This window comes from Ranitomeya variabilis, chromosome 2 (assembly GCF_051348905.1).
Source record: "Ranitomeya variabilis isolate aRanVar5 chromosome 2, aRanVar5.hap1, whole genome shotgun sequence".
Taxonomy (NCBI): Eukaryota; Metazoa; Chordata; class Amphibia; order Anura; family Dendrobatidae; genus Ranitomeya; species Ranitomeya variabilis.
Genome location: NC_135233.1, coordinates 638,863,591 through 638,877,185, shown reverse-complemented (window position 1 = coordinate 638,877,185; position 13,595 = coordinate 638,863,591). Strand labels below are relative to the sequence as shown.

The 13,595-nt window shown below is 46.2% G+C and overlaps 1 protein-coding gene across 2 annotated transcripts in view; it reads left to right on the top strand.

Annotated features, from left to right (window-relative positions):
• The window catches only part of CCR6 (C-C motif chemokine receptor 6), a 132,466-nt gene extending 122,539 nt beyond the window's left edge, over positions 1 to 9,927 (top strand). The window contains exons 1-2 of one of the 2 annotated variants that reach the window (XM_077292792.1): positions 7,600 to 7,736; positions 7,820 to 9,927. In XM_077292792.1, the coding sequence (XP_077148907.1) occupies positions 7,845 to 8,927 (1,083 nt within the window). In that variant the 5' untranslated portion in view covers positions 7,600 to 7,736; positions 7,820 to 7,844 and the 3' untranslated portion in view covers positions 8,928 to 9,927. Of the gene's footprint in view, positions 1 to 7,599; positions 7,737 to 7,819 lie in introns of those variants that run through there. The other variant, XM_077292791.1, reaches the window with a different exon arrangement.
• Positions 9,928 to 13,595: the final 3,668 nt, after the last annotated feature.

Below are 13,595 nucleotides of genomic sequence, written 5' to 3'. Positions count from 1 at the left end.
GGGAGTACCATTTGACTTTTTTAGCGCAAAATTGGCTGTCGTGTTTGGAGACCCCCTGATGTACCTAAACAGTGGAAACCCCCCAATTCTAACTCCAACCCTAACCCCAACACAGCCCTAACCCTAATCTCAACCCGATCCATAATCCTAATCACAACCCTAACGATAATCACAACCCTAACCCCAAAACAGCCCTAATCTCAACCCTAACCATAACCCTAATCAAAACCCTAAATCCAACACACCCCTAACCCTAATCCCAACCCTAATCCCAACCCTAATCCCAAACGTAACACTAATCCCAACCCTAATCCAAACCCTAACCCTAATCCCAACTCTAACCCTAACTTTAGCCCCAACCCTAACCATAACTTTAGCCCCCGTCGTCACAAAAAAAGTTCAATGTAACCTTTTTTTTGTACGTCGCGTCCGCCATTTCCGCGGATGCGTGGCCGTAACTCTGCCCCCTCCTCCCCAGGACATAGACTGGGCAGCGGATGCGTTGAAAAACTGCATCCGCTGCCCACGTTGTGCACAATTTTCACAACGTGCGTCGGTACATCGGGCCGACGCATTGCGACCGCCCCGTACCGACGCAAGTGTGAAAGAAGCCTTAGGCTACTTTCAGACATAGCGCATTTTTGAGCGCTATTTTGCGGGCGCTTTTCAAAAATGCGCAATGTCATTTTCGTCTGCCGGCAAAGTGAATGAGAAATTCACTTTGCCGTTCAGACACACCGCAAAAAAACGCGGCGCTTTTGTCTGCAAACACGCCGGCGTAAAAAGAATTGACATGTCAATTCTTTACGCAGCGGCGTGTCTGCGTATCCCCCTAGGGCCCCATATTACCTTCCACACACAGCGCCTTTGTCCTGGGTGTCGGCGTCTTTGTACGGAGGGGTTGACACCCAGGACCGGACGTGACGTCGGACAGGAAGAGGGAAGCCCCCGCCCCCCAGTGAAGCAGCATGGAGTCCTTCTGTGTGTGTGTGTGCGTGTGTGTGCGTGTGTGTGCGTGTGTGTGTCCCCATGCGACGCTAGTGCCACCATTGTGCTAAGTCGCCGTATGGGACTACTACTCCCATCCGGTATTAGGATGGGAGAGTTGTCCCTGTGTCCGGCGACTTAGCACAATTGTAAAGTTACACAAAACACCTACACACAATACACATACATGACACACAGTACATACAACATATAACACAGAGTATATACTCACCAACAGCACACTTGTAGGTGAAGCCCTCGATCCTCCAGGAAAAAATCCAAAAATAATAAACCAAATTCATACTCCCTGTCCGCAGAATCCATAAAACGAGTGTCCCACGCCGATCGGCTGCTCTCCGGCGATACACTGCCAGGAGCGAAGCTCCTAGCAGTGTATCGCGTACTGTTCCGGAGTTCAATGACTCCGGCGTCTCGGTTAACAGCAGTACAGCTGCGTTGAACTTTCCCACGCAGCACTGCCGTTAAGCGAGAGTGCCGGGGTCAATGACCGCCGGTAAACTCGCTCGCGCATGCGCAGTGACACACCGACAGGAACTATGGCTCCTGTCAGTGTGTTGCTGCAGCCGTGGAGAGCAGACATATCTCTGGATGTGTCTGTTCTCCATGGAAAATCTTGATACGTGGCACTTAAATATGTGGCAATTAAATACGTGACACGTGGCACTTATACGTGATACGTGTCACTTAAATACGTGGCACTGAAATACGTGATACGTGGCACTTTGATACGTGGCACGTGTCACTTAAATATGTGGCACGTGGCACTGAAAGATGTGGCACGTGGCACTTTGATACGTGGCACGTGGCACTTTGATACGTGGCACGTGGCACTGAAATATGTGGCACGTGGCACTTTGATACGTGGCACGTGGCACTTTGATACGTGGCACGTGGCACTTTGATACGTGGCACGTGGCACTTTTATACGTGGCACGTGGCACTTTGATACGTGGCACGTGGCACTGAAATATGTGGCACGTGGCACTTTGATACGTGGCACGTGGCACTTTGATACGTGGCACGTGGCACTTTGATACGTGGCACGTGGCACTTTGATACGTGGCACGTGGCACTTTGATACGTGGCACTGAAATATGTGGCACGTGGCACTTTGATACGTGGCACGTGTCACTTAAATACGTGGCACGTGGCACTGAAATATGTAGGACACGTCGCACAAAAAAGTTACATGTAGTTTTTTTTGTGTCGACGGTCTGCCGAAGCACGACGCATCCGTCGCACGACGGATGCGACATGTGGCAATCCGTCGCAATGCGTCGCTAATGCAAGCCAATGGAGAAAAAACGCATCCTGCAAGCACTTTTGCAGGATGCGTTTTTTCTCCAACGACGCATTGCGACGGAAGCCAAAAAACGCTAGTGTGAAAGTAGCCTAACCCTAACCCTAGCCCTAACCCTAACCCTAAATTTAGCCCCAACCCTAACCCTAACTCTAACCCTAACCCTAACCCTAACCCTAATTTTAGCCCCAACTTGTCTTCTCCTGCCGGCCGGCAGATGGCAGCAGATGGCGGGCGCACTGCGCATGCGCCCGCCATGATGAAAAAGCCGGCTGGCAGGAGAAGACAGAAGAGGACCCAGGGACCCCGGGTGAGTATGATAGGGTCCCCGAATCCCCCTATTTCTCTGTCCTCTGATGTGCGATCACATCAGAGGACAGAGAAATAACTGATCGCTTTTTTTTTTTTTTTTTTTTTGCGGTCGCCGGTAAACTGTTAATTACCGGCGATCGCAAAGCAGGGGTCGGTGCAAATCGACCCCGATCATGTTCTTTGGGGTCTCGGCTACCCCCGGCAGCCGAGACCCCAAAGAACATCCGGGTGCCGGGCGGCGGGCGTACTGCGCGTGCGCCCGCCATTTTTTCCCGGAAAAAAGATGGCGGCGCCCATGGGGAGACACGAGGAGCACCGGGGGAGGTAGGTAAGTATTGGGGGGCTATTGGGGGCCATCGAGGACCACATTTCTCTGTCCCCCAATGTGCGATCACATCGGAGGACAGAGAAATTAAACGGCACATCGCGTTTTTTTTTTTTTTGTTGCGACCGCCGGTAAACGGTTAATTACCGGCGATCGCAACTCGGGGGTCGGTAAAAACCCCCCGAATCATGTTCTCTGGGGTCTCGGCTACCCTCGGCAACCGAGACCCCAGAGAAAATCCGACTCTGGGGGGCGCTATTCACTTTTTCCACAGCGCCGTTAATTAACGGCGCTGTGGTTTAAGTACCCTTAGCGGCCGCCGTTAAAAGGCGTATCGGCGGTCGTTAAGGGGTTAAACCTTCTTTCCTCCAGACGTAGAGGATGCCCCCTTGTCCCTGTCTCAGGTCTATGATTAAAAAGATCATCAGAAAGGTATTTGTACTGTCCCCTCATATATTTATACATTAAAATAAGATCACCCCTTAGCCTGCGTTCTTCCAAACTAAATAGCCCCAAGTGTAATAACCTATCTTGGTATTGCAGACCCCCCAGTCCTCTAATAACCTTGGTTGCTCTTCTCTGCACCCGCTCTAGTTCAGCTATGTCTTTCTTATACACCGGAGACCAGACCTGTACACAGTTTTCTAAGTGTGGTCGCACTAATGACTTGTATAGAGGTAAAATTATGTTCTCCTCATGAGCATCTATGCCTCTTTTAATGCATCCCATTTTTTATTTGCCTTTGTAGCAGCTGTCTGACACTGGCCACTAAATGTCAGTTTGTCATCCACCCATACACCCCGTTCTTTTTCATTGACAGTTTTGTCCAGAGTTTTAGAATTAAGCACATAAAACTGTCCTCCCCTGTATTGATTACCCTGCAGAGTTTAGTGTCATCTGCAAATATTGAAATTCTGCTCTGTATGCCCCCTACAAGATCATTAATAAATATGTTAAAAAGAAGAGGGGCCATTTCTGACCCCTGTGGTACCCCACTGCTAACTGCAACTGAGTCCGAGTGTGCTCCATTAATAACCACCCTTTGTTTCCTATCCCTGAGCCAGCTCTTAACCCACTTACACATTTTCCCCTATCCCCATTATTCTCATTTTATGTATTTAGGGTAAATCTTCACGCAATGTTGCAAAAGATGTTGGTTGTTCACAGTTAGCTGTGTCTAAAATGTGGACCAAATACAAACAACATGGGAAGGTTTTTAAGGGCAAACATACTGGTAGACCAAGGAAGACATCAAAGCTTCAAGACTAGTGTTGAGCGATACCGTCCGATACTTGAAAGTATCGGTATCGGAAAGTATCGGCCGATACCGGCAAAGTATCGCATATAATCCGATACCGATACCCGATACCAATACAAGTCAATGGGACTCATGTATCGGACGGTATTCCTGATGGTTCCCAGGGTCTGAAGGAGAGGAAACTCTCCTTCAGGCCCTGGGAACCATATTAATGTGTAAAATAAAGAATTAAAATAAAAAATATTGCTATACTCACCTCTCCGACGCAGCCTGGACCCCACCGAGGGAACCGGCAGCGTTCTGTGCTTAAAATGCGCGCGTTTCCTTCCTTCCGTGACGTCACGGCTTGTGATTGGTCGCGTGCCGCCCATGTGGCCGTGACGCGAACAATCACAGCAAGCCGTGACATAATTTTGAGGTCCTGGAAGCCTAATTCTAGGCATTCAGGATTTTAAAATTACGTTCCGGCTTGTGATTGGTCGCGTCGCGGTCACATGGGCGACGCGACCAATCACAAGCCGTGACGTCACGGGAGGCAGGACACGCGCGCATTTTAAAATTACGTCACGGCTTGTGATTGGTTGCGTGCCGCCCATGTGGCCGCGACGCGACCAATCACAGCAAGCCGTGACGTAATTTCAGGTCCTGAATGCCTATTTCTGCATTCAGGACCTGAAATTACGTCACGGCTTGCTGTGATTGGTCGCGTCGCGGCCACATGGGCGGCACGCAACCAATCACAAGCCGTGACGTAATTTTAAAATGCGCGCGTGTCCTGCCTCCCGTGACGTCACGGCTTGTGATTGGTCGTGTCGCCCATGTGACCGCGACGCGACCAATCACAAGCCGGAACGTAATTTTAAAATCCTGAATGCCTAGAATTAGGCTTCCAGGACCTCAAAATTACGTCACGGCTTGCTGTGATTGGTCGCGTCGCGGCCACATGGGCGGCACGCGACCAATCAGAAGCCGTGACGTCGCGGGAGGCAGGAAACGCGCGCATTTTAAGCAAACAACGCTGCCGGTTCCCTCGGTGAGGTCCAGGCTGCGTCGGAGAGGTGAGTATAGCAATATTTTTTATTTTAATTCTTTATTTTACACATTAATGTTGTATTTTACACATTAATGTTGTTTCGATACCGATACCCGATACCACAAAAGTATCGGATCTCGGTATCGGAATTCCGATACCCGCAAGTATCGGCCGATACCCGATACTTGCGGTATCGGAATGCTCAACACTAGTCAAGACCAGAAACTTAAAGCAATATGTCTCCAAAATAGGAAATGCACAACAAAACAAATGAGGAATGAATGGGTAGAAATTGGAGTCAACGTCTGTGACCAAACTGTAAGAAACCGCCTAAAGAAAATGGGATTTACATACAGAAAAGCTAAACGAAAGCCATTATTAACACCTAAACAGATAAAACAAGGTTACAATGGACTAAGAAAAAGCAATCATGGACTGTGGATGACTGGATGAAAGTCATATTCAGTGATGAATCACAAATTTGCATTGGGCAAGGTGATGATGCTGGAACTTTTGTTTGGTGCCACTCCAATGAGATTTATAAAGATGACTGCCTGAAGAGAACATGCAAATTTCCACAGTCATTGATGATATGGGGCTGCATGTCAGGTAAAGGCACTGGGGAGATGGCTGTCATTACTTCTTCAATAAATGCACAAGTTTATGTTGATATTTTGGACACTTTTCTTATCCCATCAATCGAAAGGATGTTTGGGGATGATGAAATCATTTTTCAAGATGATAATGCATCCTGCCATAGAGCAAAACCTGTGAAAACATTCCTTGAAAAAAGAAACATAAGGTCAATGTCATGGTCTGCAAATAGTCCAGATTTCAATCTAATTGAAAATCTCTGGTGGAAGTTGAAGAAAATGGTCCATGACAAGGCTCCAACCTGCTGATCTGGCAACAGCAGAGAAAGTTGGAGCCAGATTGATGAAGAGTACTGTTTGACACTCATTAAGTCCATGCCTCAGAGACTGCAAGCTGTTATAAAAGCCAGAGGTGGTGCAACAAAATATTAGTGATTTTTTTGGAGTGTTTTTTTTGTTTGTTTGTTTTTCATGATTCCATATTTTTTTCCTCAGAATTGAGTGATTCCATATTTTTTTTCCTTATGCTTGATTAATAAAAAGTAACCATTACTGACTACTACATTTTTTGCTCTTGATTTTTTTTAGTGTTTCTTAAAGCCAGAAAGTTGCCATTTGAAATGACTTTAGTTTTGTGCCATGTGTGTGATCTGCTTTTTCTCTACAAAATTAAACAACTGAATAAACATCCTCCAAGACTGGTGATTCCATAATTTTGCCAAGGGTTGTGTATATATATATATATATATATATATATATATATATATATATATATATGTCTTGCAGGTTGAGGATCAGTCGGTGCAGGGTGCTGTATACATTACCTACAGTCTCTATCTGACTCTCCCTGTGAGTTATTGCTACAGACTGATCTTCCATACAGATCGGGTGACGCTGGAGCCTATCAATCCCACTGACGGCGCGACCTGATATGTATGAGGATCTAAGCTGTTGCAATAAATCAGACAGTGCCACAGACAGGGTGACTGCCGACAGACCAGAAGCTGTGAACATACCAAAAAAGTGAGCCTTGTCCTGTCACTGTGGGAACATCAAAGACCTCTTGCCTCACCTTTGCCCTATGCTGGCCCTTTACAGGCTGCTTTTAAATCTGTCTCCTGCCAGCCAGAGGTGCGCTGGGTGACGTCAGTTCTGTAGACACGCCCATGTAGTGTGACCTTGTCTGCCGTACAGGGATCTGGCCAGCACTTGTACAAGTTTAAATGTACAGGGCCAGCATCCAGCTTCTAAAACAACAGACTGCAGAGTGGTCCCGAATAGCTTCTGGGGAACCGGCCTGGGGGGCATTTGCCCCTCTGTACCCCGGCCCAGCCAACCCCTGCTAAATACTGAATCCAATCTGTTTTATTGTTAATATAGCCGGGGATAAAGGGAGAAAGGCAAAGAGACAGAGAGATTCCAAACTTTTGAACAGGTGTAATTGGAATATATTAATCAATTAAACGTACTGCTACTGCCAACTACCCCTCTCTCTCTCCATATAGAGGCAACTACAGTAAATGCTCTTCAATACTAGTACCTTTTTCTAACCCTATGAGGAATGAGCTCTGTCCCTACATTCTGATAGCAGAGAATGGCGCTGCTTGGCCAGCTTCGATCTTTTATACTACCTGTTATAGTTTCCTGATTGGCTGTACTAGACCATGTGATGTGATGGCTGCATGGCATTATGGCGAAGCCCACCTGGTTGGGTGTGGCCTCATTAGCACGCTTTATGACTCATCAGAATGTGTGAAATAAAGACCAGCATTTATTTTTTTCTCGATACTTGCGAATCAAATTGCTAACTGTTCGAACTTACGGAGACCTACAAATTTAAGGAAAATCGTCTTGGATCCAATTCCGCATGGATTGACTCCATCTTCTCCACTCATACCATACAAAATGTGAATACCTATTTTAACAAAATGCATTTTATGTACATTTTAAGCTTTGAGAATGTAGTAATTGTCTCTCTTGTATATTCTAGTATCCAGTGAATTACCACAGAGAAAATGGCAAATACCAGCACCACCACCACCACCACAGATTACTATTACGACTCTGAGACCGACACTAATGCTGTACCTTGCGATCAGAATACTGTCAGAGTGTTTTTGAAAACCTTTTTCCCTCTTGTATTTTCTTTTATATTTGTATTTGGGCTTGTGGGGAATACACTAGTAGTGATAACATTCAGTTGTTACAAGAAAAGAAAAAACATGACAGATATATATCTGCTCAACATGGCCATAGCAGACATACTATTTACTTTCACCCTTCCATTCAAGGCTGTGTTTCACTACGAGCAATGGATTTTTGGTGACTTTATGTGCAAATTGGTAAGTTTCATCTACGCCGTAAATTTCAATTGCAGCATCCTGTTGTTGGCATGCGTGGGCATTGATCGATACGTTGCCATTGTACAAGTTACAAAGTCATTTCGACTCCGAACAATGGCTTTGGCTTATAAGCGAGCGCTCTGCTTTTCTGTCTGGATTATTTCTGGCATACTTTCCATGATCACATATATTTTCAGTGCTTGCTATGAGGATAACAATAAACGCTTAGTTTGTGAAGCCTTTTATCCTAAAAGTTTAACAGCTTATAAATGGAAGTTAGCTGTGAAACTTGTTGAGGTCGGTGTCGGATTCCTAATTCCTTTTATTGTCATGCTTTTTTGCTATGTCTCTATTATTAAAACTCTCTTGCAAGCAAAAAATTCTCAAAGACATAAAGCAATAAATGTTGTCGTCACTGTGGTCGTCGTATTTCTAGTGTGCCAACTTCCATATAATGTACTTCTCTTCAGAAAAGCTTTTAAAACGCTGAGCTGTCAGGAGGAAATTCAGAATTCTTACGCATTTTATATAACAATGACATTGGCTTATTTTCACTGTGGTCTAAATCCAGTGATCTATGCTTTCATCGGTGTTCAGTTTCGAAATAGTTTTTTGAAAATTCTGCAAGATCTATGGTGCTTTCGAAAAGTTTGCATTCTTAGACCTCATTGGTCAAGAGCATCTTCTGACATATACTCTTCAAGGAAAACAAGCGAAGTGTATGCAATTGACGGTGACTCATCTTTTACCATGTGAAATGAAAAAAAAACCTTTATGAAAAAATAAGAGCATTTCTTCATTATAAACAAACTGAAAAATAGTTAATAAATCCATATGAACCTGTATGAACTCTTAGCATGCTAGATTTCTAAAAGCAAGTCACATTATATGTTATTAAAATGCTGTTTAAAATATTGTCTTTACATAGGATAGCGTCTCCCAGTATGTACAAAAAAAAACAATACAACGGATTAATACTAAATTTAAGGTAGACAACTAAGACATGTAAAGAATCCCTTTATGAAAAACAATGCGTTCATATATTATGTAACTAACGAAACCTTTATAGCTGTTTTTTCATAGTCACCAATTTACTTTGACCCCCACTAATCATGAGGACAGGGATCCCACATCACTTGTTTGAATGGAGCGAAGGACAAGCATGCTCCAAAGGCCTCAAGTTGGAGAGGATATAATGAAGTTTTAAAATTAACAATAATAACGTTACAGAATATTTCAATGTTGGAGACAATATAATACTGATGAAAAAAGATTTTTCTATGATTGTACTTTAATAGTTAAAGGGAACCTGTCACCTGAATCACGCTACCAAACCCCCAGGCAGCATGAATCAGAGCTTGGCCGGACAAATGCAACTAGGCATGCTTTTTTCCTGTGACTCAACTATAAGGGCCGTCAGGGGCTACTGGTCAGCTTATGCTTGCTCTACTTTTTTGACAAATCTTTACCTATGTACACACAGCAGAAGTGACCTGTCAATCACCTGGAGTATGGCTCTTCAAACTATGTTTTCTCTAAAATGCTAAGGCTTTGTCCAGAAACACATTCCTGGCTGAAATCCAGAAGCCAGGCTCTGATTCCTGATACCTATGGCAGTATGACTCAAGTGAGAGGTTCTCTTTAATGCTGATGTTTGTAAAGCACTGTAGAATCAATGGCGATATAAAAGTGAGCAAAAAAAATAATAAAGCAATACTAAACATAAAATGCAGCCCTGGATTGAAGTCATTTTGAATATTTTATAATAGAATTTTTATTATGACCAACTGTTGGTATGTAGAAATGTATTAATCACATAGAATGGTTACCCACCAAATGAAACCAATGGTAACTGTCACGATTCACACCGAGACTGTCACCAATTGTCACGATCCCTTAGCCGTGGCCAGCAGTTTGTCACGAAAATCCACAGGGATTCCTGACCACTGCCACCAATATGTCACGGATTGGGGTGACTTTAGACCAACAGACGGCTATCACATGTGCAGGGGGCTTATCCTAGTTATCCCTCCACTGCCACAATGTGATGAAAAAAAACACACACAATGCTATTGACCTCTTAGTTTACAGCAGGGGCTTATTTTAGGTATCCCACTGCTCTTCAATATACCATGAACTGCAGGGATTTGTGTATATCCCGCTTACAGTTCCACTTAACACTTGCAGCTCTCTGGCGCCCCCCTTACTCTCAGGTCAGATTAGGTACTGCACCTAGGGTAATTAGTCGCCAGAAAGGCTGCCTGCTATGTACTGGCTATGGGGCGCGCTGCAGCGACGCGATAACTACTCCCACTCAGGCAGGAACAATAATTATCAAGCCGCAGTCGCTGAAACAACACCCCAAAAGCCTGCACACGGTAAGCTGCCACCAGCTCCGAGTAAACGGGTCTGGAGCTAACCCAAAACAGTAGCGTAATTTCCCTTCAAGAGACTTAGGGTACGTTTTTAGAGCAGGGAGAAAGGACTGGCATGAAATAATATACCCCAAAAAATGTAGGCAGTGCTTTTTACAAAAATATTTTACAGAGATGTTACAAATGAGACAATTGCAAATATGTACAAGGTTATTATAAAAAAAACAGGGAATAACATGAGAAATACACTTACAGTTGTTCAGAGCATTGCAGGCAACCAGGCTAGGGGGGTTTCCATCTATCCCAGTGCATTAGCACTCGCAGTCAGGTCGCTTCAGGTAAAAACTCACAACTCCCCCCTGGAAGCCTGCCAGCAACTTTATAACCTACAGTCTGTGACCTCACAGAAAGGGCTGGCTTTTCCAACCCCTCCTACTTCTTCAGTATTACTCACTGGGCATTAAATATATCTGATGCCCGTAACTTCGCTACAGAACATATCATAATCGCACCATACCCCTCATTCATCTCGTATCATCGCCGGCATTCCAGTGAGACCAAACATGTCCCACCTGTCACGCACACTGACAGAGAAATCCCTACCTCTGTACCAGATGGAGCTAGAAACCCATGTTTCGAGGGATGGGTAGATCCTCCGAGTGTGATTATGACGATATATTTTTGTGTTCGTATTTTAAATCGTTTGCCTAATATCTTACAAAAACAGAACAAAGGACTTTCATGATTCTAGAAGTTTCTAGTCCAGTGATAGCTGGACAAGAGCTTACCTGGCAGGAAATGCCGGTCGTAAATACCTTTCTTCAATAAAACGCTCTTCCCCCATGTACATTGGCAAGGCAAGCTCAACTCTGAAGTAAAAGAGAAGGGGGGTTTCTTAGCCCACATCCTGGGCTGACAAGAGAAACTAAACTTATATGATATTTCATACCATATCGTGACACCTCCCCCTTTTAGCGTGCGCTACGGCGGAAGAACCTCTCGGTATGCCTCCATGCGCACCTCCGTGGGTTCACCCTGGCGGGAGAGTCCATCTGCATTCCCATGCTCTTTGCCCGCTTTGTGTTTATTGGTGAAGTCAAATCGCTGAAGGGCAAGGCTCCAGCGTAGCAACCTGCCATTGGTTCCACACATGGTGCTTAGCCAGCGCAGAGGGTCGTGGTCGGTCACCACAGTGAAGGTGCGACCGTACAAGTAGGGCTGCAAGCGCTGCAGGGCCCAGACTATGGCCAGGCACTCCTTCTCGATGGTGGAGTAGGCCACTTCCCTCGGCAAAAGTTTCCGGCTCAGGTACAACACGGGGTGCTCTTGGTCCTCCGAGTCAACCTGGCTGAGCACAGCACCAAGGCCAAACTCGCTGGAGTCGGTCTGTACCAAGAACGGTCGACTGCTGTCGACTGCTTTCAACACCGGGGCGTTGCACAGTGCTGTTTTCAACGCCTGGAAGGCCCCCTCACAGCCATCTGTCCAGTTGACGATGTGGGGTAGCTTCTTCCTGGTGAGGTCCGTCAAAGGTTTTGCCAGGCTACTATAGTGCTGCACAAAGCGCCTATAGTACCCTGCAGTGCCCAGGAAGGACATCACCTGTTTCTTGGTCCCAGGAGTGGGCCAGATCACGATCACGCCCACTTTGTCAGGCTCCGGTTTCAGGGTGCCTCCGCCTACCCAGTGCCCCAGGTAGTGGACCTCCCTCATGCCCATCTGGCACTTTCCCGGCTTGATAGTCAGTCCTGCTCGGTGAATTTGCCCGAGCACCTCCTCGAGATGCTGCAGGTGTTCATCCCTGGAGGGACTGAAGATGGCAATGTCATCTAAGTACGCCACAGCGTACTTCTCCAGACCCTGAAGCAGGAGATTGACCATCTGCTGGAAAGCGGCAGGGGCATTCTTCATGCCGAAGGGCATGACCATGGACTCGTACAGTCCAAAGTGTGTGATAAAGGCGGACTTCTCCTGCGCCTCGGGGCTCAGGGGAATCTGCCAGTATCCGCGACTCAGATCCATTATTGTCAGGTATTTTGCGCCAGCTAACTCCTCAAGCAGCTCCTCGATGCGCGGCATTGGGTGTGCGTCAGAGGCTGTAATGGCGTTGAGCCCCCTGTAGTCCACGCAGAACCGGGTGGTCCGGTCCTTCTTTGGCACGAGAACTACAGGTGAGGCCCACGCGCTCTTTGACCGTCGAATCACCCCCAGCTGTAACATCTCATTGATCTCCTGGCGCATAATCTGCTGCACCTGGTCAGAGATTCGATAGGGTGTTCGCCGTAGTGGGGCGTGATTCCCAGTGTCCACCTTGTTGACCGCTAACTCAGTCCTTCCAGGCCGGTTGGAGAACACGACCGGGAAGGGTTCCAGTGTGGTTTGCAACTGCAACCGCTGTGGTTCATCTAGCGAGGCGCTTACCTCCACGTCCTCAATGGACCCACGGGCCTTGGCTTGGGCCAGCATGTCCAGGAGGGCGTCTTCCTCCCCGTCTTCAGGTGCGCTGCAGACCGGTAGGACTGTTGTGATTTTGCTTTTTGCTCCCTCTAGTGGTCATTAGTAATTTGACTCTGGAGCGTCTGTCTTTTCCTATATCCTCACCTGGGCCGTTAGTTCAGGGGCGTTGCTATATAAGCTCCCTGGACCTTCAGTTCAATGCCTGGCATCGTTGAATTCAGAGCTAATCTGTTGTGCTCTTGTCCTCTGATCCTGGTTCCTGTTTTTCAAGCTAAGTCTGCTTCTTTGCTTTTTGCTTTTGTTTTGTTTGGTATTTTTGTCCAGCTTGTTCCTATCTGTATCCTGACCTTTGCTGGAAGCTCTAGGGGGCTGGTGTTCTCCCCCCGGACCGTTAGACGGTTCGGGGGTTCTTGAATCTCCAGCGTGGATTTTTATAGGGTTTTTGTTGACCAGATAAGTTATCTTGCTATATTCTGCTATTAGTAAGCTGGCCTCTCTTTGCTGAACCTGGTTCATTTCTGTGTTTGTCATTTCCTCTTACCTCACCGTTATTATTTGTGGGGTGCTTGTATCTTGCTTTGGGGTCCCTTTC